Here is a 24,274-nt window from a genome sequence, read left to right on the forward strand (position 1 = left end):
TTCTTAATTTTTTATACAGCTTTCCATATTTTGTATATATATGCATCTGTATTTTCTGCCTTTAGTTGTAAAATTCTAGAACACAGATATGAATACAATTTTCTTTTCAGAGCACTCTGAATAAACAGTATGTGCAATCTGACACTTAAAACTATTTTCTGGTAATATGATGGAATCATCACCCAGTGACTGGGAAAGAAAAACCTGTAGCTAACCTTTCTGACATTGTCTGCCTTTGACAAAGGTCCTGCTGAGTACTCATCCAGCACACATAGGTGATTTTAGTTTATCATAGTCTATATTTACAGCTATAATTAATAAAACCCAACTCTAGCAGGATCTGAGATTACAGGCCTGAATTTCTGCCCTGATACCATCTGATCAGTGTGCAATCCTTTCCTGTACCATTCAGATCTATTGTCTATCCTGTGTTAGACTTGATGAAAGCAGAGCCTCTGGTTAACTGCTACTGAACCTTACTCTGAGACCCTATGCCAGTTAAAAGCCTTAGCTCTAGAGTTGCTATGGAAACTGTCCCCTACCTATTCCCACAATCCATTCTGACTCTCTGCCTCCACATAGTACTCTTTTTCAATTGCAGACAAGGAGGCCTGCACATCTCCTCATGCTGTTTTCCAGATTCAGAGCTGCAAATGGGGGTGGGGGTCATTATCTCATATGTCATATGGAGTGAAGCATCCCCACCAACTAATGTTCTACCAGTACTCATTTCCCTTTCTCTGCTACAAAAAGGATTTTCAGAGACATGTTCAAATTGTTTAGAGAATGCAATGGCTGTTTTGCCATAGCACAAGTTCAATGCTAGGGACCAGGATTGCTGTGAGGTATTTGACAAATAGACACTGCCCAATCAGAATGTGGTTCACAGACAGCCTTGCTGAATCAGGTAATCTGCTCCTTTCTACCACCCTCTACCATCCCCAAAGTGTGAGGTAAATGGTGCCAAAAAAAAAAAAAGAAGAAGAAGAAGAAAAGAAGAAGGAGGAGGAGGAGGAGGAGGAGGAGGAGGAGGAGGAGGAGGAGAAGGAGAACGAGGAGAAGGAGGAGAAGAAGGAGAAGAAGAAGAAGAAAGAAGAAGAAGAAAGAAGAAAGAAGAAAGAAGAAGAAGAAGGAGGAGGAGGAGGAGGAGGAGGAGGAGGAGGCGGCGGCGGCGGCGGAGGCGGCAGCTGGCGTCCTAGGGTAAAAGACAGGCCTTCAGTCTGTACATATATGCACACAATGATTCTTGTATCCTGGTAAAAGAGGCTGTAGTGCAGAACAGGCAGGGGAAACACCTGGAGGAATGGGTTGGTGGGGTAGACTCACAACACCATTTTTATAAAGACAATCCAGTAAGTCATAAAACAGTGCCAGGCCTCCTCAATTCTCCTTCCCACTCCCTGATTCTTTGGTTTGGGAACCGTCACCTCTTTTTTGGTTCAAACATTACCCCTTCTGTTTTGAGAACTCTCTAGGGCCTCCTAAGGTTACTGATTTCCCGGTGTCACATCACTTGTAGTTGGGAAGGTCTTTCCTGGGTTTTACTCAAATCCCCCTTGCGCAGTCTGACCTCATAGCACTCATGAGTCCTGCACTCAGCAGAGATGGAGACTAGCCAAACACTATCTTTGGAATAACAACTCACCAGGGACTCAGGGCCGGAAGGTCATTCTGTCCCAATACTGCGCAGCCTTTCTGAGCACACCCAGGGCCTGGGGCAAGGACAGGGAAACAGAGGATGGAAACCAGGACCCTGGCAGGCAGTGACAAAAAAAAAAAAAAAAAAAAAAAACCGCCAGACGATAATACAGACGCACAAACACAGATGGAGACGATATAAACTCGGAGACAGAGGGACAAGATGGCTCCCTCACTTCGGGCGAGGCTGCGGAATTGCCAGACAGTACTTATCGGGGACACATCCTAACTAGCGGCTTCTTCTGGCGCCAAGGCAATCGACTGGGCCCTCCGCTGGGTCCCTCTGAGCCCCTACCCCAGCTTAAGTCGGAGTGGAAGCACCTTCTGGAACACTGGAGGGGGGTTAAAGGTGGCGGCCACCACCCGCAACCCAGCGAGAACGCAAAGCCAGAGGCTCTGGAGCCCCAGCCCGGCCCCTGCGGCGTCAGTGCACCGCCCTCTGACAGGCAGCGACCAATGAGCGGCTCCTGCCGCCGGCCTTTAAGAACCGCGCTCACTCTGTCTGCAGCGGACGCTGCCGGCAAAGCACTCCACCGGAGTTTCCATGGAGACCGAGGCCCGGCCGGCGCGGCCTTGCGGCGTTGCCATGGAGACAACTCCCGGGCTGGAGCTCCGAAGCTCGGGCTCACCGCTGTCTCAGAACCCTGCGGAGCGGCTATGCGAGACCGAAGCCGCGGTGGCGGCGGCACGCTGGGACCTGAGAAAACACTCTTTGCTCATCGTGATCGGCGATATCGGTACAGAGAGCCAGCTGAGGGCCGTGCGGGCCCACCTTGAACAAGGTGAGCTGCTGTCCTGGCTGTGCCTGCAGCACCTCCACCCTTGCTTCTCCGCCATCTGCATTCATCTCCCATTGCGCACGTCTGCATTCTCCATCCCAGTCCGCACTTCCAGAGACACGCGCCCCTGTCACCTGCATCGTCCATGCCTGTGTCCGTATCCTTCCAAGCTGCTAATAGCTTGCTTCCCCATCCTTTCCTCACACCCGGTGCTACTCTGCAATCTCCATGAGTAGGGGAACTCTGTGCAGCCCCTGAAGCCCCTCTGGTCACACCACACCCCTCTCCCGCAGTGTCCTGAAAGTCCTCACCATTCCCTGTAAAGTCCATGTCCCTACCTTCAGTTTCTTCTTTAGGTCCCTGAACCGCACAGGGAAGTTTCTGAACGCGGCGTACAAATGTCAAATCTCTGAATGCCAGCAGCCAACGTGAGAGTGACCTTCGGGACCATCAGCTCTTCAGTCCTCACCTCCCTCTCCTGTGCCTGTGGCGCAGTGCTGCGGAGCCACCTGCGGGTGGAAGCTAGTCGCCTAGGGGTGGAGGAAAGGAGAGGGGCATAGAAAGATAGAAGGGAGAATCTAGAATCTGATTAAGATGTAAAGACCAGGAAGGCAGTCCATAGTATAGGTCCTTTAGGGTCTACTTTTACCAGAACTGGGCAATCTTTCTAGAAAATTGCTACCTATAAATTCATTAATGAGGAGTTTAATCTAAACTCTGTCCTCCTCTGGCACTGGCAAGAAAAGGTGCAGGTTAGGAGATAGACAAAGATACTAATCATCCTTCTTAGAGATAGCTGATCGTGGCAGCTGTCCTGATCCCCTCTTTTCCTTCCCCTTATGTGAGATTGAAAGTGCTTCCTGCAGTCCTACCCACTAACTCTATCTAGAACCCTCTGTTTCTTTTCTCTCACAGGGATTCTCTCCTGGAACATTGACTTATCATCCTTTGACTTGAACCAACAGTTGAGACTCTTCATTACCCGGCACCTAGCTCACTTCTCCTCAGAGGTCAAAGGTTAGGACTAGTGTCATTTGTCTCAGTTTTGGTGAGGGCTGGTCACAGAAAAGCAGAGGTCCAGTCTCCCTGGCAGAACTGGAATTGTGGGATGCGTGGGTGGGGGAGAAGGGAGGATTACTGATGGAAAAGTCAAAGGTCTCCATAGCTATTTCTACATGCCCAGTGTACTTTGCAGACTCAGGGTATGATAGTAGAAGGAACCCGGAGAACATAATTTCTCCAAAAAGAGAATTGTTTGTGGACAGCTGTTGCCATGTTGAGGTATTCATTTTGACTGATCAATCAACTCTCATGCAAAAATCCACTCTTTTCATTTCTGCATACCCCTTTCTGCATTCCTGCTTCCCTTTACAGACACCCCATAATGTCCCACTCACCTTCCCAGACTCTTGCTTAGCAAAGTCTACTCTCCAGGATTCAGGGTTTCTACTTCTGCCTTTGGCCTAACCAACAGATCTCCAGAGTAGACAGAATCCTGGTGCCAAAGGCTAATAAAAACCATCAAATCCAAGATGGAAAGATGGGTTCTCCTGGATTTATTGTTACAGGAGCCAGTTACAGTGTGAGATTTGGACTGAGATCAAAGCTTACAGAAGGTGATTTCTCATTCTGCTGGGTCTGAGAAATGAGTTTGATTTGAGAAAATATTTTAAGAACCATCATTCCATGACAGAAGGGGAGATTACAGAAAGTCTTACATCCTATTATAAAAGTACCAGGTATCTAATCATCTTATTGGTAAATTTTGAAAGCTTGACCACGTAGCTTTATAAAATATAAAATCCATGCCACCAAGTAACTGAATTCACGTATAGATAATTCTCAATTCTCTAATGTAAATAGTCACCTCTCTTCTTCCTGCTCTTTCTCTTAACTGTCAGAAATGTTTTTGTTGTGTCTTGATCACTAACTGCTCTAGAGATGCGGCTGAAAAGGTTAATATGACTAAAGCTCCATTACCTTAGGAATATCTGCAGCATTTAAAAAATGTGAGGCTGTCATATTCCTGATGTTATTGGCTTCCTGTAAAGCTAGCCATAGCCATTTACTCTTTTGATACCATCTTCTATTTATTTGTTTATGAGAGGTTGGTACTTTTTTTTTTTTTGGTACCAAGGATTGAACTCAGGGGCACTCAACCACTGACTACATACCCATCCCTATTTTGTATTTTATTTAGAGACAGGGTCTCACTGAGTTGCTTTGCACCTCATTTTTGCTGAAGCTGACTTTGAATTTGCAATCCTCCTGTCTCAGCCTCCCCAGCCACTGGGATTACAGGCGTGCATCACTGCACCCTGTGAGAGGCTGGAACGCTTAATTAAAATGTTTGGTAATGAATAAAGCAAAGCAGAACTTACAAAGACTGAGTCCAAAATGACCTTTCCTACCTCCCCAGTTTCACAGGAATGAGAACTGTGCCGTTCCTGCCACCCCATGTCAGAAGGACTACAGCTTGTTTGTCCCTATCTTGAAATTCTTAATGATCTTTTAAAAAGGGGCCCCACATTTACATTTGTCACTGAGACTACTTTCTATTTAAAGTTATTCATGTCATGGCTTCCTCCATTTTTCCCTGATGACTACGAATCAACCGTTTTACCACTTAGTACTCCTAGAAGCATTAGTGCAAGGTGATAAAGGGATGAAAGAGGATGAAATTAAAAAAAAAAATTTGTAGTTGTATATGGACAAAATGCCTTTATTTTATTTGTTTTTATTTTTATGTGGTGCTGAGGATCGAACCCAATGCCTCACGCATGTTAGGCAAGCCACTGGGATTACGGGCGTGCAAGCACTCTGCCACTGAGCTACAACCCCAGCGCAAGAGGATGAAATTAATGACTAAATTTAAGTTTGGAGATTACCTGCTGATATTAATAATTCACACAGAATTCTCTTACCTTGTCCCTTTGGCCACAGAGACTTGAAAGTAAGCTATTTTCTGGAATGAAAAGAAATGATCAGAACTTAAATCAAAGTTCTTAGGCACTTTTTGCAGATTAAGATGAAGGGATCTTGGAAAGAGGCTTACAGGGAGCTGTATAATTATTCTCAATCACAGATAGAGAAACACTTACTAGACCTTTTCAATCAAAGAGTTTTGCTATGGTGTCCTCCAGGGGCTTAGGATCATACACTCTCAGGGCTTACTTTAGCATATTGATATTTTTTAGGTTTGGACATTTTCACAGTGGCCTGTCTGTTTCCCTGGAGAATAGTGGAGAATTTCCTGGAAAAAACCCCACAGAGCTCAAGACAGCCACAGCCACAGCCCCACCCCTGCTGGCTCCTCTTTCAGCTGTCCCCACAAACAACAGTCAGCTCAGAGCAGCTGCAGACACTGCCCCTCCCTTCAGCCTCATGTGAGTGAGGAGGCAAAGGACAATTGCTAGTGCCTTATGACTTGACCTTTTTCTGCCTACCTCACAGACTGGACCACCATTTCTAACACCATCTCTAACCTGGGCCAAAATGATGAGAAAGGGGACAAAAAATGTAACCTACAGTGATGACAGGAAGAGTGTAATTATTCCTAGGCACCACCCCCTCCACATTTATCCACCCACACACAGAAATGAGGGACCTTCTGAAGGATAGCCAGTGGCCCAGCTCCTTCTAGTGGTCAAGCCTGGTAAAAGTTTTCAAGGGCAGTTTTTGCATCAAGTAGTCACCAGCAGTGACTTGGGGCTTTCCGTTATAACTCCAGCAAAAATATCTGCAGCTTCTAAGTGTTTTAACACAAACCTAGAAACTATTAGAACAATGGAAAATAACTTTGGGCCTGGGGATATAGCTTAGTGATAGAGCATCTGTTTGGCATGTACAAGGCCCTGGGTTCAATCCCCAACACTTCGAAAAACGAAAAATGGAAAAGAAAGAAGAAAAGAAAGAAAGAAAGAGAAAAACTGAATTTAAATAATACTATGATAATTTTACTGAGCACCTATAGAAAAGGGAGGATTGGCTGGGTGTGGTGGTACCTGCCTACAATCCCAGCATCTCTAGGATCACAAGATTAAGGCCAGCTTCAAAAACTTAGCAAGACCCTCAGCAACTTAGTAAGACCCTGTTTCAAAAGAAAATATAAAGGCCTGGGATTGTAGCTCATTGGTAGAGCAGGGTTCAATCCCCAATACACACACACACACACACACACACACACACACACACACGAAAGAAAAAGAAAAAAAGGAGGATTGATTTTTGAGGACTAGAAAACAGCCTGAGGACCCCATTTGAGACCTTCTGTTTGACTCTCTGTTATCATCGGTGTGCTTAGAAAGGATAGTTCTGTTACTCCTGCTAACATGAAAGCTATCCTGAATTAGGACAACAGCTAATTGGTCCCTGGACCTGGGGTCCATGTTGCTGTCTGAAATGGGAAAACAGGAACATGAATAAAACCTTAAGTTTCATTCTGCAGGGCATCTCCAGTCCTGGCTTTACCTGGAAACTTGGGGTAGCCCAGGATTCATCTGGTCTGAAATTCTGATTTAGGATTTCCCTGAACACCTAAGTGACCTTTTGCAGACTTCCAGTGGCAAGTTTACATTGCAAGTTTAAGATTTCAGGAATACAGCACTTTTCCTCTTTTATGCCAGTCAATCCTTACAGCATTATTAAAGGATGGTACTAAGATTATATTCATTTTATAGTTCAGGAAGCAAGCTCTGAGAGAAATAAAGTAGCTTGTTTAAAAGCATGATAAGTAATGGTGGAGTTGGGTCTCAAATCTAGGGATTCTGATCTTACTTTGTGCCTGAGCTCTAGCCTGTCTCTCTTCTTTGGCATCTCATCATTGCATTGCAGCAGAAACTAGGGACACAGCAGGTTGAGGGTTGGTTGTTGTGGGTGGCTGTTCAGAGGGTGAGGGCTGAAGGAAAGCTCTGCTGTGAGTTGGACCTGTGCCCAGGGTGTGGCCCTTGGGAATGGCAGCTAAGAACAAGGGTGGGCTCCACATTGGGTTGGGAAATGTTATTTTGTTTTCAAGTCAAATGTCTACTCAAGTTTCCCTCCTAACACTCCAGAGAGCCCTAGAAAGCAGAAAGGAGATAGAAGGCTCAAGTAGGAGGAAATAAGAACTATGAAGCTGCAGAAGGGAGGTATTTCCCCTTTGTGATGCTCTGAACTTAGTCTGGTTTGCATTGTGTACCTCTACAGATGGCCTCTTCTTTCCTAATGGGGCTGTTGCCATGTTGCTGCTTAGCATCCCCGGATCTGAGCAAGGATTCCTCCCCCCTCCCCCCCCTCCCCCCAGGAGTAATGGTGACTCAGCTCCTCCTCTTCTCTGACTGCAGTTGAGGGGGGGATGCTGAAAGCAGAGACTATTTTGGCTTCTCTGACCTTCAAAAGCAGTCTTGGCAGCCAGGGGCAAGGGTGGGGCCCTTGCTGTGGTGTGGGTGGGTGAAAGTCTCTGTGCCAAGGTCTTAGGAGCTGGCCAGGACTGGGAAGGGTTAATGAGGAGAGGGCAGGGTGTGAGAGCCTAAGCATCACTGTAGGAAGTCAATGGCAGAGCTCTTCAGATCCTTCCTTTGAGTTCTGAAATACTTTAGTATATCTAAGACAGAGGTAGAGACTAAGGGACACAGGGTCAACAATAGAAGGATCAAGATAATGTAAGACATAGACAGCAAAGAGATACAAAATGGTACAGAGAAAAGAAGGGTATAGAGACCCAACCACCTTAGAAAATTATTAAATTTTTTTCTTAATCCAAACAGTACTTTATATTACATTATTAATTGGCATATATTATTAGAAAACCTTGCTTGAGCTGGTGGTCCTTAGTCCTTGTTAATTCCTTCTCTGAAAGCAGAAATCTCCTTGCCCCTTCAAAGATGCTTCCTTATATCCAATGACTCAAGAATCCCAAGGATCAAGGCCTTTGTGGTTTCTCTGTTGTGCTGCATTGGCACAGACTTGTGCCTCAGGGTCCCTGTGCCCCACCCCAACAGGCTAGGAACCATATCCACTCCAGAATTTCAAACCACCCTTCACCCTAAAACAAACTAATTTCTGCTCTCTCTTGTGTCTATAGCTGTGGTTCAAAAGAAAGTTTAGCTCAGCATATCTCCCATCCCCCACCTACCCCTCATGTTGGGGCCCCCAGTCTCTTTGTCTCCTGCTCCTACAGGGACTGAAGTTCATTTCCTGGGTCCATCTAAGAGAAGAGGCAGCAGATGGTTTCTAAGAGAAAGGGGAGGGCCCATGTGGCCCGGGTCTTCTATATCCCTGCTCTGTGCTCTAGCAAATAGGGCTTTGGTCTTTAGGCTGATGCTGAAAGGGTATTTCTTAACTAAGCAGGGTTGGGCAAGAAGAATACTAAGGGCCATAGGATGTCACCCTAGCTCTTTAAACTGTTAGACAACTCCTCAGCCCACTAGAGCCAAACTGAAGTAATGGAGCGCTGACATTGTGAAGGGAAAGAAACAGTTAAGTCTCTAGTGCCTCGTCACAGACCAGCCCCTCTTCCCCGCCCTGGCGCCGCCCTCCCTTTCTAGCGCCCCCCCCCCCACTCCCACCCCAAGTGCCGCAGACTCTTCCCTGAAGCTGCCGGCTGAGGCCGGAGCTGCCGCCTCCATGAGGGGCTCCCTCCCACACCCCAGGGTAAGAACCAAACCGATGGGCTTGCAATGGCAGAGAAGTGAGGGTGCTGTGATAGGGAGATGGGATGGGGGTAACAGAAAGGGAGCTGATACCTGGCAATCTGGTGCATCTTGAACTAGCCCAGCGGGTTGGGCAAGCTGGGGGAATGGAAAGAGAGGATGAACACGGGGTCATCCTGGACCCAGAAGCAGGCAGAGGCGTCCAGGGGCTGTGACAGTTCACCTCTGCAGCTGGGCGGGGGTGGGAGACATCAGTCCTGGGGCAGCAGTAGAGGGTGGTGCCACTGGCTCTGCCTGGCACTCAGGGTGCTGGAGGGTTTGGGGGGCTTCTTTGGTGAGAGGCAGAAGAATCTGAAAAAAGGGGGTGTTATGGGAATGCACCTAATGGGAGGGCTCCTGGGTGTCAACTGCTGGATTGCTCAGCTGCTCCTATGCTGAGGGCGAGTGGGGTAGCGAGTTTTTGCCAAGTAAGGGAAGGTGGGGAACACTATGGAAAAGAAGGGAGAAAAGGGTCATTAAGACGTGGCACATGCCTCCTCACAGACGAACCGGTTTGCAAAGGGTTCCCCCTACCCCATACCCTGTGGGCCGCTTTGAGACTGGGGCTTTAACCCCCATCACCACCTTTGTGGCCCGGCTGAGGCCACTTCAGAGATTGAGAGCGCTGCCTCCCCAGCAGCTGCCCTGCATTCCCGGTACTCTCTACCCTTCAGATTCCCTGTCTCAGCCCCACCCCCACCTCATCTCTGCTTTTCTTCCCAAGATGGGGGCTCTTGAACAGAGGAGCCAGTTTCTTCTCCCTCTCTTCGTTCCCCCCCACCCCAACCCCCCATGCAGAAGCAGCCAAGAAAATGACTTGTCATGCTGGGGTGGGGGGTGGGGGCGGAGCTGGAGGCTGAGCTCAGTGCGCACACTCACACACACTGCGGCAAACTGCAGCTGCCCGATCACCCCCCCCTTCCCTTCTGCCTCACTGCGGAGACACCTGCCCTCCTGTCTGCTCAGCCTCCACACCCGCAGCCCACCCTGCACCCCAGTACTGGCCAAGTGAAGTGCCCCTGCCTCAAAATGATCCTCTCCAAAGAAAAAGGAAAAACAAAAAATAGTCGGTTTCCTTCAGTGGGAGAGCTGGGATGTAGAAGAGAGAAATAGGCTTTCCCCCAGACCTGAAAAAGAGGGGCAAAGGATATACACCATGGAGCTGACAGTCAGAATCACTCCCCAGGGGTACAGTGAAGAATAGTCTTGTGTTAGGACAGGAACTGGATCAGAGAGGTCTTGTGGTTTATAAACTGGGGACTGTGGAGCTGTATGGAAGAGTGGTAAAAAGCAAATCAGTTTGCACCATAGTTATTTCTCTTTTTGCCCCATCTAGCTAAAAAATGTGACCTTGTTTGTTTGGGGAGTCATTGTTCTTCTAAATCTAAATTACTTGAGGCTGGCAGCTTGCTGTACCTTGATATCTGACCTGCCCAAACCTTGCTTCTGCCTGCTCAGAGATGGCTCTGTCCTCTGAACTGACCTCAGAGTTTCCCTCAATTCCCAAGTTTATAGAAGAGAATCCTTGAACTCCTTTTGGGCCCAACACACCCTGTATGGGATTTGGTCTTCTGGCACCAATCATGGTTTATTTTCCCTGCCAGTTGCATTTATAGCTCTGTGCTGCCAGATCTTCCTGATCCTAGCATTATTTCTCTTCCTCTTAACAAAGGCCCCAGGCTCCTCTTGTCTGAGCCCAGAAAGAAAAGAGTTGGGTCACAGAAGAGGGTCTAGGAAGCAGATTATGAGCTCTCCCACAAGTGTCCTCCAGACAGCCCACTTCCCAGGCCATCTGTTGGATTCTCTGCTTGTAAGGTTAACTCCACTGTGACTGTAATTGGGAAGAGGGTGGGGGAGAAAGGGTGGAAGCTGGGAACAGTAGCATCCTTCTTAGTATTGGTCCAACCTGCTACTTCCTTTGCTTCATTGCTTGGTGTTTCATGTGATCCTGGAGAAGGGCAGTTAATAGGGGATATGGGAATGTTTTTTCTTTCTCCATGTCTGGGGAACACCTGAATCTCTCCTTCCTTATTTGTGTCTTTCTTTATTTCTTTCTTTTCTTTTTTTGGTATCATTGAATACAGGGATGCTTTACCACTGAGCTACATCCCCAATCCTTTTTTACTTTTTATTTTGAGACAGGGTCTTGCTATGTTGCTTAGGGCCTCGCTAAGTTGCTGAGACTGGAATGGAACTTGCAATGCTTCTGCCTCTGAGTTGCTGGGATTACAGAGGTGTACCACCACACCCAGCATTTACGTGTTTCTTGTTTGTGAACCCCTCGCTCCCCATCTGCATGGCAGAAAGGCCCATAGGAGAGGGGCGAGGATGAGAGGAGAAACTATTCACAAGGAATGGGTTGTACGATAGTGAACCAGGCCTCTCTGGAACCTAGAGACATGAAGGTGAGGTGGAAAAAGAAGCTGTGAAAACTTTGGGCATGGGAACAAAATGATTGTACTCGTGTGTGAGTGCAGGTTTGGCTGGCTCTGGAGAACAGAACCTTAAGTTAGATCCTGTATTCACTTTGAATTGTAAAACCCCAAGAGCTGAGATAGCACTTGTTTCTGTGTCTTCTGGAACAGGAGCTCTGGCTTTGGATAGGAGGTTGAAAAAGAGGACTAGGAGTCTGTACACTCCCATGTTCTTATTTCTAGACACTCTGCTGGCATGAAAGCCCAGGGCAAAGGGAAGCTAGTGAGGAGAAAGCTAGTAAGGATCATCATCCCAAGAGACCTCTATCCAGCTGAGCCCTCCCTCCCCAGGCAGCACCAGGAGCTTGGTGCTCCAGAGGGACAAAAGCTTCTTGTCATGTGTCTGAGTTTCAGGCAGAAGGGTGGGGACTTGGCAGTGGAGGGTGTGGCGGGTGAAGGGAGGGAGAAGACAGTCAGTATGGGAGAGGGGAGATGGAAACCCTGAAAGGGAAAGGCTGGAGCAGCCAGTTCCTAGACCTTATTTAACTGTATACGAGGCAGCAGAGTCAAGGGATAACCAGGCTTCTCTCTTTCCCCTAAGCCCCATTTTCTGATTGTGCATTCTTCCCTCTCCTGCTCTCAGGCCAGAGGACCCTCTGCCACCAGAGTGAGATCCTAGAGACCATCATCCTGGTAAACCCCAGTGCAGACAGCATCAGCTCTGAGGTAAGGCCAGGGCCTGTGACTTGCCAAGAGGACTGCTGCAAGTGATGTCATCCACCCTTTCCAATGCCACTACTTTAAGCCAAGAATCCTCTGTCCACCATCTAAGCTGACTTACAATATCCAGCCCTACTCTGAAGGTGTTGTAGGGGACACTGCTGGCATGTCCTTGCAGTACTGGATGGAGGCAAAAATGTTCAGTGCTTTCCACTGTGTTCCCCACATCGGTGACCACTCCCCTCCTTCCATTCCAGGTTCACCATCTCCTTAGTAGCCCATCGGCTCACAAACTACTGATCTTGAGTGGGCAAAATTTAGAGCCTGGGGGAGACCTCATCCTTCAGAGTGGTACCTACTCCTATGAAAATTTTGCACAGGTCCTTCACAACCCAGAGGTAAGTTTCATGGCTGAGTATCGAGGAAGAAGGGGATAAGGGACAGGATTTGAAATGTGGGGAGGAATCCAAGAAAGGGAAAGTCTCATATTGCCTTTCTATCAGGAGTACTGACAGAAAGGTAGGATTTCACTTTTGGAGAGAGCTGAAGATTAAGGAATTAAATATGAGTCAGGCTAAGACAAACCCAGTGATCTAATCAGCTTCTATTTCCCATTCCTCTAGATTGCCCAATTGCTCAGCAATAGAGACCCTGGAATCCAGGCCTTCCTCACTGTGTCCTGCTTAGGGGAGGGTGATTGGAGCCACCTGGGACTGTCCAGTTCCCAAGAGACCCTGCATCTCCGGCTAAACCCTGAACCCATACTACCCACCATGGATGGTGTGGCTGAATTCTCCGAGTACATTTCTGAGACTGTGGATGTGCCATCCCCCTTTGACCTGCTTGAACCCCCCACTTCAGGGGGCTTCCTCAAACTCTCCAAGCCTTGCTGCTATATCTTCCCAGGTGGCCGAGGGGACTCTGCCCTCTTTGCTGTCAATGGTTTCAACATTCTGGTAGATGGCGGTTCTGATCGCAAGTCCTGCTTCTGGAAGCTGGTGCGCCACCTGGACCGCATTGACTCAGTGCTGCTCACTCACATTGGGGCAGACAACCTGCCAGGCATCAATGGACTCCTGCAGCGCAAAGTGGCAGAACTAGAGGAGGAGCAGTCCCAGGGCTCCAGCAGCTACAGTGATTGGGTGAAAAACCTCATCTCCCCTGAGCTTGGAGTTGTCTTTTTCAATGTGCCTGATAAGCTGCGGCTGCCTGATGCCTCCCGAAAGGCCAAGCGCAGCATTGAGGAGGCCTGCCTCACTCTTCAGCACCTAAATCGCTTGGGCATCCAGGCCGAGCCTCTGTACCGTGTGGTCAGCAACACTATTGAGCCACTGACTCTTTTCCACAAAATGGGTGTGGGCCGACTGGACATGTATGTTCTCAACCCTGTCAAGGACAGCAAGGAAATGCAGTTTCTCATGCAAAAGTGGGCAGGCAATAGTAAAGCCAAGACAGGCATTGTGTTGGCCAATGGGAAAGAGGCTGAAATCTCAGTGCCCTACTTAACCTCTATCACAGCTCTTGTGGTCTGGCTACCAGCCAACCCTACTGAGAAGATTGTACGTGTGCTTTTTCCAGGAAATGCTCCCCAGAACAAGATCTTGGAGGGCCTGGAAAAGCTTCGACACCTGGACTTTCTGCGCTACCCGGTGGCCACACAGAAGGACCTGGCTGCTGGGGCTGTGCCTGCTAACCTGAAGCCTAGCAAAATCAAACAGCGGACTGACAGCAAAGAGAGCCTTAAAGCTGCTACCAAGACAGCTGTGAGCAAGCTGGCCAAACGGGAGGAAGTAGCAGAAGAGGGAGCCAAGGAGGCCCGCTCAGAGCTGGCCAAGGAGTTAGCCAAGACAGAGAAGAAGGCAAAAGAGCCATCTGAGAAGCCCCCAGAGAAGCCTGCCAAACCTGAGAGGGTGAGGACAGAGTCAAGTGAGGTACTGAAGGCAGAGAAGCGAAAGCTGATCAAGGACAAAGTGGGGAAGAAGCACCTTAAAGAAAAGATATCAAAGCTAGAAGAGAAAAAAGACAAGGAGAAAAAAGAGATCAAGAAGGAGAGGAAGGAGCTCAAGAAGGATGAAGGAAGGAAAGAAGAGAAAAAGGATGTCAAGAAGGAGGAGAAGAGGAAAGATACCAAACCTGAGGCAAAGAAAATTTCCAAACCAGACCTGAAGCCCTTTACCCCTGAGGTACGTAAGACCCTCTACAAAGCCAAGGCCCCTGGAAGAATCAAGATGGACAAGAGCCGAGCTTCCCGGGGGGAGAAGGAACTGTCTTCTGAGCCTCGGACACCCCCAGTGCAGAAGGGGACTGTACCACTCCCAAATGTCAGTGGACACAGGGAGATGGTCCTGTCCTCACCAGAGGACCTCACACAGGACTTTGAGGAGATGAAACGTGAGGAGAGAGGTTTGCTGGCTGAACAAAGGGACATAGGACTAGGAGAGAAGCCACTCCCTGTAGATACTACAGAGGAGGGACCTCCAAGCACAGCTATCCAGGGAACACAACTCTCTGCCCACAGGCTGGAACAAGAGGAGCAGGTAATGAAGGAGAAAGAAGTTATCTCAGACCTCCCTGGAGAACAAGGCAGCAAAGACAGAGGCCCAGACTCTGGGGCTGAAACAGAGGAAGAGAAAGATACCTGGGAGGAAAAGAAGCAGAGGGAAACAGAGAAGCTTCCAGAGACAGCAGAAGCCAGAGAGGAAAATGAACCTGAGGTAAAGGAGGATGTGATAGAAAAGGCTGAGGTAGAAGAAATGGAGGAGGTGCACCCTTCAGATGAAGAAGAAGAGGAAGAGACAAAGGCTGTGGGTTTTTACCAAAAACATATGCAGGAAGCCTTGAAGGTAATCCCAAAGGGCAGGGAGGCTCTTGGGGGCCGTGAATTGGGACTCCAGGGAAAGGTGCCTGAAAGGGAGACCTCATCATTCCTAAGCAGCCTGGCCACCCCTGCAGGAGCAACTGAGCACGTCTCTTACATCCAGGATGAGACGATCCCTGGTTACTCAGAGACTGAGCAGACCATCTCAGATGAAGAGATCCATGATGAACCAGAGGAACGCCCAGCTCCACCCAGATTCCCTACAAGTACATATGACCTCCCTGGGCCTGAAGGTCCTGGTCCCTTTGAAGCCAGCCAGCCTGCTGATATTGCTGTTCCTGTTACCTCAAGCAAAGGCTATGGAGCACCGGAGACTGAACTCACCTACCCGCCCAACATGGTGGCTGCCCCTTTGGCTGAAGAGGAGCATGTATCCTCAGCCACTTCAATCACTGAGTGTGACAAGCTTTCTTCCTTTGCCACATCAGTGGCTGAGGACCAGTCCGTGGCCTCACTTACAGCTCCCCAGACAGAGGAAACAGGCAAAAGCTCCTTGCTACTTGATACGGTCACAAGCATCCCCTCTTCCCGCACTGAAGCTACTCAGGGCTTGGATTATGTGCCATCGGCAGGTACCATCTCACCCACCTCCTCCCTGGAAGAAGACAAGGGCTTCAAATCACCACCCTGTGAGGACTTCTCTGTGACTGGGGAGTCAGAGAGAAGAGGAGAGGTTGTAGGGAGAGGTTTGGCTGGGGAGAGAGTTGTGGAAGAGGAAGAGAAGAGGGCAAACGTAGAGATGTCTGAGAAACTTCACAGTCAATATGGAACTCCAGTGTTTGGTACTCCTGGACATACCCTACGTCCAGGGGAACCAGTCCTTGGAGAAATAGAGGAGCGGTGCCTCAGCCCAGATGATAGTACAGTGAAGATGGCTTCTCCTCCTCCATCTGGCCCACCCAGTGCCACCCATACACCCTTTCATCAGTCCCCGGTTGAAGATAAGTCTGAGCCCCAAGATTTTCAAGAAGATGACTCATGGGGGGACACTAAGCACACACCAGTTGTGGGCAAGGAAGATGCTGCCAAGGAGTCAGTCAAGCCAGGGCCTGAAGAGGGAACACTAGAGAAAGAGGGAAAGGTGCCTCCTCCCAAGAGCCCACAGGCCCAGGAAGCACCTGCCAGCATTGTTGGGATACATACAGGCTGCACCATTCAGCTATTGCCAGAACAGGACAAAGCAATAGTCTTTGAAACCATGGAGTCAGGAGAGACTATGGAGGCAGGAATTGGGCTCCCAGGCCCAATTTTGGGAACAGAAGCCATTCCCAGAGAATTGAGGACATCACTCCAAGAACCTGGTGAACCTCAGAAAGATGAGACACTCCTAATTCCTGATCGAAGTCTTTCCCCTGAAGATGCAGAGTCTCTGTCTGTCCTCAGTATAGTCTCTCCAGATACTGCCAAACAAGAGCCTACTCCCAGATCTCCCTGTGGACTGACAGAGAAGCACTTACATAAAGATATTTGGCCAGAGGTTTCTCCAGAAGGCACACAGTCACCTTCTCTCTCAGAAGAGAGTCCTAGCAAGGAGACCTCTCTGGATATCTCTTCAAAGCAGCTCTCTCCAGAAAGCCTTGGCACCCTCCAGTTTGGAGAACTAAGCCTTGAAAAGGATGAAAAGGGGCCTCTAATGCAGGCTGATGACACCTCTTACCATCTAGTTCCTGTATCTGTTCCAGAGCGCAATGTAGCCACAGTGTCACCTCCCACAGATGGGACCACTGTATATACTTCACAGACACATATCACAGATGAGAGCCCTGACAGAAAATTACCAGCCAGCTCCTTCTCTCACTCTACACTGTCAGGGGATGGAAAGCATTCACCTGGGGTAATCATGAGCCCCAGTGAACATCTGACATCTGATAACTCCCTCACCAAGAGTCCTGAGTCTTTGCCAAGCCCTGCCATGGAAGACATTGCCATGGAGTGGGAAGGTAAGGTTCTGGGGTTGAAAGACAGAACCCCAGAGCAGGAAGACAAAGAACCCGAGCCAAAGGATGAAATCCTACATCAAAAGGACAGAATTCTGCACCAGAAAGATATTGTTGTAGAGCAAAGGGATACAACCATGCATCAAAAAGGTGAGACTCTGGAAGAAAAGGTTAAGGCTTTGGGACAGCAGGATAAGGATTTGGAACAAAAAGGCAAAGACATAGACCAAAAAGATACATGGCTAGAGCAGAAGACAAAAGACGAAGTCTTAGAACAACAAGATGAGGTCCTGGAACAGAAGGACAAGATCCCAGGAGAAAAAGACAAGGTCACAGCCCTGGAACAAAAGGACATAGCCCTAGAACAGAAGGACAAGGCCACAGAATCAAAAGATAAAGGAAAAAAACACAGTGACTTAGAACAAAAAGACAAGGTCCTGGAACAGAAGGACCAAACACTTGAATCAAAAGACAAGGAACAAAAAGACAAGATCTTGGAACAAAAAGACAAGATTGGAGAAGAGAAAGACAAAGCTGTAAAACAAAGAGTGCAAGATTCTGAACATAAAGACAAGGTTCCAGAAGACAAAGTCCCTGAAACAAAGGGCAAAGCCCTAGAACAGACAGACAGAATTCTTGAACAGAAAGACAAGACCCAGGAACAGGATAAGGCCTTAGAAAAGAAAGATCAGTCCTTAGAACAAAAATATTTGGCCTTAGGAAAGAAGGATGAAGCCCTGGAACAAGATAGTAAGATTGCTGAACAGAAAGATAAGGCTTTGGAAGAAAAGAGCAAAACTCAGGGACAGGAAAGCTTTGTTCAGGAGGATAAAACCATGAAACCAAAGGAGACAACAGTAGAAGAAAAATCTCCAGAAAAGGTCAGAGCTGCAGAACAGAAGGGAGAAACACTGCTGGAGAAGACCAAAGCTCTGGGACTGGAAGTGAGTCCAGTGCAGGAGGAACAGGGCCAAGAGCAGGAAGACAGGTACTGGAAGGAGCAGGGTATGGTCCCAGAGTGGCAAGAAACACCTCCAATCAGAGAGGAGCCAGTTGGAAAACAGAAAGATCCTGTACCAGCGTGGAAGGACACATCTCCTGAGCAGGAAGTCAGGTATTGGAGGGACAGAGATGTGACACTCGAACAGGACGCATACTGGAGAGAGCTGAGCTGTGAGAGGAAGGTCTGGTTCCCTCACGAACTGGATGGCCAGGGGGTCCGCCCACGGTACACCGAGGAACGAGAGAGCACTTTCCTCGATGAGGGACCAGATGAAAAGGAAGTATCCCCTCTGCAGCAGACGCCCCGGAGTCCCTGGGCCTCAGATTTCAAGGATTTCCAGGAGACTTCACCACAAAAAGGGCTGGAAGTGGAGCGCTGGCTTGCCGAGTCACCAGTTGGGCTGCCACCAGAGGAAGAGGACAAGTTGACCCGCTCTCCCTTTGAGATCATCTCCCCTCCAACCTCTCCACCTGAAATGGTTGGACAGCGGGTTCCTTCAGCCCCAGGACAAGAAAGTCCTATTCCAGAGACTAAGCCCATGCCCCCCATGAGGAATGAACCCACCACCCCCTCATGGTTGGCTGACATCCCACCGTGGGTGCCTAAGGATAGACCCCTTCCCCCTGCACCCCTCTCCCCAGCTCCAGCTCCTCCTACACCTGCTCCAGAGCCACACACTCCTGCACCCTTCTCCTGGGGCACAGCTGAGTATGACAGTGTAGTGGCTGCAGTGCAGGAGGGGGCAGCTGAGTTGGAAGGAGGACCATACTCCCCCCTAGGGAAGGACTACCGCAAGGCTGAAGGGGAACGGGAAGGGGAAAGTGGAACTGGGGCTCCTGAAAGCAGCCCCTGTAGCTCAAAGGTCCCAGAGGCCAGTGAGAGCCATGCCACCAGGGATACTGAACAGACTGAGCCAGAACAAAGGGAGCCCACACCCTATCCTGATGAGAGAAGCTTTCAGTATGCAGACATCTATGAGCAGATGATGCTTACTGGACTTGGCCCTGCATGCCCCACTAGGGAGCCTCCACTTGGTGCAGCTGGGGATTGGCCCCCACGCCTCTCAACCAAAGAGGAGGCTGCTGGCCGAAACACGTCTGCAGAGAAGGAGCTTTCTTCTCCTGTCTCACCCAAGAACCTCCAATCTGACACTTCAACCTTTAGCTATGCAGCCCTGGCAGGTCCCACTGTGCCCCCCAGGCAGGAGCCTGAGCTAGGGCTTAGTGTGGAGCCCAGCCTCATTCCACCTGCAGTGCCCCCCCGTGTCCCTATACCCCTCAGCAAAGGCCCAAGCCCTCCTCTCAATGGTAACATTCTAACCTGTAGACCAGATAGGAGGACCCCGTCCCCCAAAGAATCAGTCCAGGGTCACTGGGATGATAGCACTAGTGACTCAGAACTGGAGAAGGGAGCTCGGGAACAGCCAGAAAAAGAGACTCAGTCCCCAAGTCCCCTTCATTCCACCCCTGCAGGGCCCCCCACATTGTGGCCTGAAACTCAGGCACATACCAGCCCTTCCGTGGACTCACACTTGGGTCCTGCCCGACCCAGCCTGGACTTCCCCGCTTCAGCCTTTGGCTTTTCTTCATTGCAGCCTGCTCCCCCTCAGCTGCCCTCTCCAGCTGAACCCCGCTCAGCACCCTGTGGCTCGCTCGCCTTCTCTGGGGACCGAGCTCTGGCTCTGGCTCCAGGACCCCCAGCCAGAACCCGGCATGATGAATACTTGGAAGTGACCAAGGCCCCCAGCCTGGACTCCTCTCTGCCCCAGCTCCCATCACCCAGCTCTCCTGGAGCCCCTCTCCTCTCAAGTCTGCCACGACCTGCCTCACCAGCCTTGTCTGAAGGCTCCTCCTCTGAGGCTACCACACCTGTGATTTCAAGTGTGGCTGAGCGCTTCCCTTCAGGCCTGGAAGCTGCAGAACAGGTGTCAGGAGAGCTGGACCCAGGAATGGAGCCAGCTGCCCACAGCCTCTGGGACCTCACTCCTCTGAGCCCAGCACCCCCAGCTTCACTGGAGTTGGCCCCGGCTCTAGCTCCAAGCTTGACTAGAGACATGGATGATGGCACCCTGCCCTGCTGCCTAGAGTGCTCAGGGGAAGCCACCAAGAAGCTGAGCCCCTGCCAGGGTCCCACTGGGGATTGTGAAGCCAATGGCCCAACTGAAACCAGCCCAAATCCCCCAGGCCCTGCCACAGCCAAGATGGAAAAAGAAGAGGCTAAGGCCTGTCCTGCTTGGGAACGAGGCGCCTGGCCTGAGGGAGCTGAGAGAAGCTCTCGGCCTGACACACTGCTCTCTCCTGAGCAGCCCCCGTGTCCTGGAGAGGGTTCTGTTGGCTCACCCCACAGTGTCTCTTCTGAGGTTGAGGCTGGGCCTCAGGGATGTGCTGCCGATCCCCGGCCACACCGTGGGGAGCTTTCCCCATCCTTCCTGAACCCCCCTCTGCCCCCATTCACAGATGACAGTGACCCTTCAACTGAAGAAGCTCGATTGCTAGGAAAAGTGGGGCGGCGCCGGGCTGGAGGTCCAGGGGCCACAGGGGGCCCATGCCCTGTGGCTGATGAGACACCCCCCACGTCAGCCAGTGACTCAGGCTCCTCACAGTCAGATTCTGATGTTCCACCAGAAACTGAGGAGTGTCCGTCCATCACAGCTGAGGCAGTGCTAGACTCAGATGAAGATGGGGACTTCTTACCTGTGGACAAAGCTGGGGGGGTCAGTGGAACTCACCATCCCAGACCTGGCCATGACCCACCCCCTGTTCCCCAGCCAGACCCCCACCCATCCCCTCCCCGCCCTGATGTGTGCATGGCTGACCCTGAGGGGCTCAGCTCAGAGTCTGGGAGGGTAGAGAGGCTTCGAGAAAAGGAGAAGGCTCAGGGGCGAGTAGGGCGCCGGGCCCCAGGCCGGGCCAAGCCAGCATCCCCGGCACGACGTCTGGATCTTCGGGGAAAACGTTCACCCACCCCTGGTAAAGGGCCTGTAGATCGTGCATCTCGGGCACCCCCTCGACCACGCAGCACTACAACCCAGGTCACCCCAGCAGAGGAAAAGGATGGACATAGCCCCATGTCCAAAGGCCTAGTCAATGGACTCAAGGCAGGACCAAGTGAGTATATCATGAAAAGAGGAAGGAGGAGATTGTGGGTTTGGGCTCCGTATGGGATAGTCAAAGGCTCCAGCCATGGGAAAGAGGGGGAAGGTTGCCAATAGGGTACTACTTTTCCTCTACAATATGTCCTGGCTTGTCTCTACAGTGACCTTAGGTTCCAAGGGTGGCTCTGGCTCCCCTGTATACGTGGATCTCGCCTATATACCAAATCATTGTAGTGGCAAGACTGCTGACCTTGATTTCTTCCGTCGAGTCCGTGCATCCTACTATGTGGTCAGTGGGAATGACCCTGCCAATGGCGAGCCAAGCCGGGCTGTGCTGGATGCCCTGCTGGAGGGCAAGGCTCAGTGGGGGGAGAATCTTCAGGTGAGTAGCAAGAGATGCCAAGGAAGTATTCTGTTCAAAGCTTCTTAGAGGCAATAGCAGAACATAGTCCCTATTCATAAAACAACGTGGTCCTTTCTTGGGCAGCAGGCTACTTCTGAGACCATCAGGTACCCCTACCTCTCACCTACCTTCCCTTCATGATCTCACATCAGGTATGTCTTGTCTCCCTCCTAGGTGACTCTGATCCCCACTCATGACACGGAGGTGACTCGTGAGTGGTACCAGCAGACTCATGAGCAGCAGCAGCAACTGAACGTCTTGGTCCTGGCTAGTAGCAGCACTGTGGTCATGCAGGATGAGTCCTTCCCAGCCTGCAAGATTGAGTTCTGAAAGAACCTCCCTCCCTTACCCAGGATCCACTCCCCCAGCTCCTTTAGAGAATGGCTACTGCTGAGTCCTTTGGGGATGTGGGAGATGGAGCTGGGGGGTGGGCAGTGTCTTGCTGTGGGGACTTGGTCTGGGCTAAATGGGAGGTATTATCCCTTCCCTTCATTAATTTCTGAGAGGGGTCTTAAAACCAAAGGTAACAGGGATAGTATGAGGGAGGGCAAAAAATTAGGATAAGAGGTCACCCGATGCCTGAGAACCCTGGAGTGGTACCCTCTCCTAGCACTGCCAAGTTTGGTATTGGATGGGGAGTGAGGATGGGTCTCAGCAACCTCCTCCCTCATGGAGGGAGATTATATCCCCAATCCCAGGTGCCTCCTTATCTCTATTCATTTAGCATCCCTGGAAGGATTTCCTTTAGTAATTTATGTGGGGATAGGATACTATCAGTGAGGTGCCCAGAGCTGCACCCTTTCCTCCATCTTCCATTCCTTTAGCTGCCAAGGTCTGAGTTCTAGCAGGGGTCTTAGGGTACACCCCACTGCTACACTGTCCTACTGCTTCTTCAGTATCTGAATGTCTCAATCCAAAACTTGAAGCTCTTTAGACCAACAGACTGGTGAGAGGAGAAAGGAAATTATCTCCCAGTCCCTGCTTCATACCATTCACATCCTAGGGCTATACCCAGACCAGGCCTATAAGGCAGCACAAAAGGGCAAGGAAAGCCCCAGTCCCAATCCCAATTCTTCCAAACTCCCTGACCCTTTCAAGTTTTCAGTCACCCCATTCCAATTATCCTGACACCTTCTTATCCTCTGCTTGGCTTCTCTGCATGTGGTCATCTGCTGTGGCCTGGTGTGTAATGGGTTAAAAATAAGCCACTGCCTGACATCCCAACATTTGACACCCCAGCCATGTGTGACTCCCCCAACATTTCACTAAGCCATTCTGCAGCTGAAATGGGAACACTGGCTGCCTCTCCAAACCCAAAGTCTTGGAAAGAGGATCTGGGGGGTGGAGACCAAGCCAGAGGACTTGGGGGACCAAGAGAGGGAGGAAGGAAAGAGGGAGACAAAACTGAGCTATAGCTTAACTCCTACAGAGTGAAGTGAAAATACCACCCCAGGAGAGGACCTCACCCCAAGCAAGCCAGTGAGCAGCCCCGTCAGACTACTGCTGGACTGAGAAATCCAGACGCTGATAGTCATCGGGGCTCACCTTCTCTGCCAAGTGACTGAGAAACCAAAATGAGCCCACCTGTGTTCTTCCTAGCTCCCACCCTCCCCGTGCTGCTGTGCTCTACTCCTCCCTGCACTTTTCCTGCTATAGTTCCCAGCTGCTGTAACAGAGCTGCCTCCAAGTCTAACAATAAATCAAGTTCATTGCAGATGGTGTAGTGCTGCTTAGGCTTTTTTGGACTCCACACATTGCTAAGTTACTGGGCCCTGGCTTCTACCTCTCTGCTTCAACCAGCGTTGTCATTTATCTTGGAAGACTCCTTTGATTACTGGAAGCAGTTCCACGACCCAGAGGGAGCCAGAGAACATAGTCAGGGTGGGTGAAGGGAGAAATAGTATGGGAGCCAGCATAATTTCTGAAAATGGAAAAGAATGCCTGAGTATGGGGAATAGGAGTGTAAGGTGAGAACATAAATTTGGTTTGGGGGATGGAAGAGGGGAAGGATGCCTCCTGGGAATGGGATCTGTATTCCAGGGGGTCAACAGCAGAGGACCATTTTAAATGGATAGAGAAATAGCAAACGGGTAAGGAGTTGAGGGGCCCTATGAGATCCAGAGCCTATTGAGATTGGAAATGCCCCCTTATTGTGTAGTCACTGTGACTATTCCCCCAGAAAAGTAAAGACCCTGGAGTTCTCCCCTTTTGTATTTATAGTACTCATGTAGTAAAAAGTTAAGTCCCTCCCCAAAACCCTTTATAGGGAGGGGGATATTGTAGGGGGTTCTCCCAATGTAAAGATGTCAGTGGGAAAGAGAAGGGACATGGCCTCTTTATATCAAGTCCTCCTGACATTCATTCCAAATCATCAGAATGAAAAATTAAACGAAGACTCCAAGGGTCAAGTACCCTCTGGTGCTTCTCAACATAAATCTCCACTCCCACTACCCAGCAGTCTATTCATTAAAGGCATTTGAGATGGTAGGCTGACTGCTCCAGGGACCTTCTGGGATGCCAGAGCTCTACATTTTTATGGCCCATTGTTGCTAAACTGTAATGGCTTTTGACTGATTCGGATTCAGTCACAGACACAGATTAACAGTCATATTCATTCTTAAATTCACAAAGTCATCACCACCACCATCACCATTTTCGTTCTTTCATATTTATTGAGCAC

The 24,274-nt window shown here is 49.8% G+C and overlaps 1 protein-coding gene across 2 annotated transcripts; it reads left to right on the plus strand.

Moving 5' to 3' along the window:
• Positions 1 to 2,242: 2,242 nt before the first annotated feature.
• Map1a (microtubule associated protein 1A) lies at positions 2,243 to 23,270 on the plus strand. 2 transcript variants are annotated; one of them, XM_076850686.2, is made up of 7 exons: positions 2,243 to 2,480; positions 3,393 to 3,494; positions 12,203 to 12,285; positions 12,537 to 12,677; positions 12,903 to 21,204; positions 21,353 to 21,573; positions 21,769 to 23,270. In XM_076850686.2, exons 1-7 carry the CDS (start codon positions 2,243 to 2,245, stop codon positions 21,922 to 21,924), a joined length of 9,243 nt encoding a protein of 3,080 aa, XP_076706801.2. In that variant the 3' UTR covers positions 21,925 to 23,270. The 2 variants fall into 2 exon arrangements, with proteins under 2 accessions (XP_076706801.2, XP_076706802.2); XM_076850687.2 differs by lacking the exon at positions 21,353 to 21,573 and having other exon boundaries at positions 21,769 to 21,866.
• Positions 23,271 to 24,274: the final 1,004 nt, after the last annotated feature.

This window comes from Callospermophilus lateralis, chromosome 3 (assembly GCF_048772815.1).
Source record: "Callospermophilus lateralis isolate mCalLat2 chromosome 3, mCalLat2.hap1, whole genome shotgun sequence".
Taxonomy (NCBI): Eukaryota; Metazoa; Chordata; class Mammalia; order Rodentia; family Sciuridae; genus Callospermophilus; species Callospermophilus lateralis.

Coding starts and splice junctions, on each gene's coding strand:
- Map1a (XM_076850686.2), top strand. CDS start 2,243: ATGGAGACCGAGGCCCGGCCGGCGCGGCCTTGCGGCGTTGCCATGGAG. Junction 2,481..3,392: donor GCGGGCCCACCTTGAACAAG/GTGAGCTGCTGT, acceptor TTTCTCTCACAG/GGATTCTCTCCTGGAACATT. Junction 21,574..21,768: donor AGTGGGGGGAGAATCTTCAG/GTGAGTAGCAAG, acceptor TCTCCCTCCTAG/GTGACTCTGATCCCCACTCA.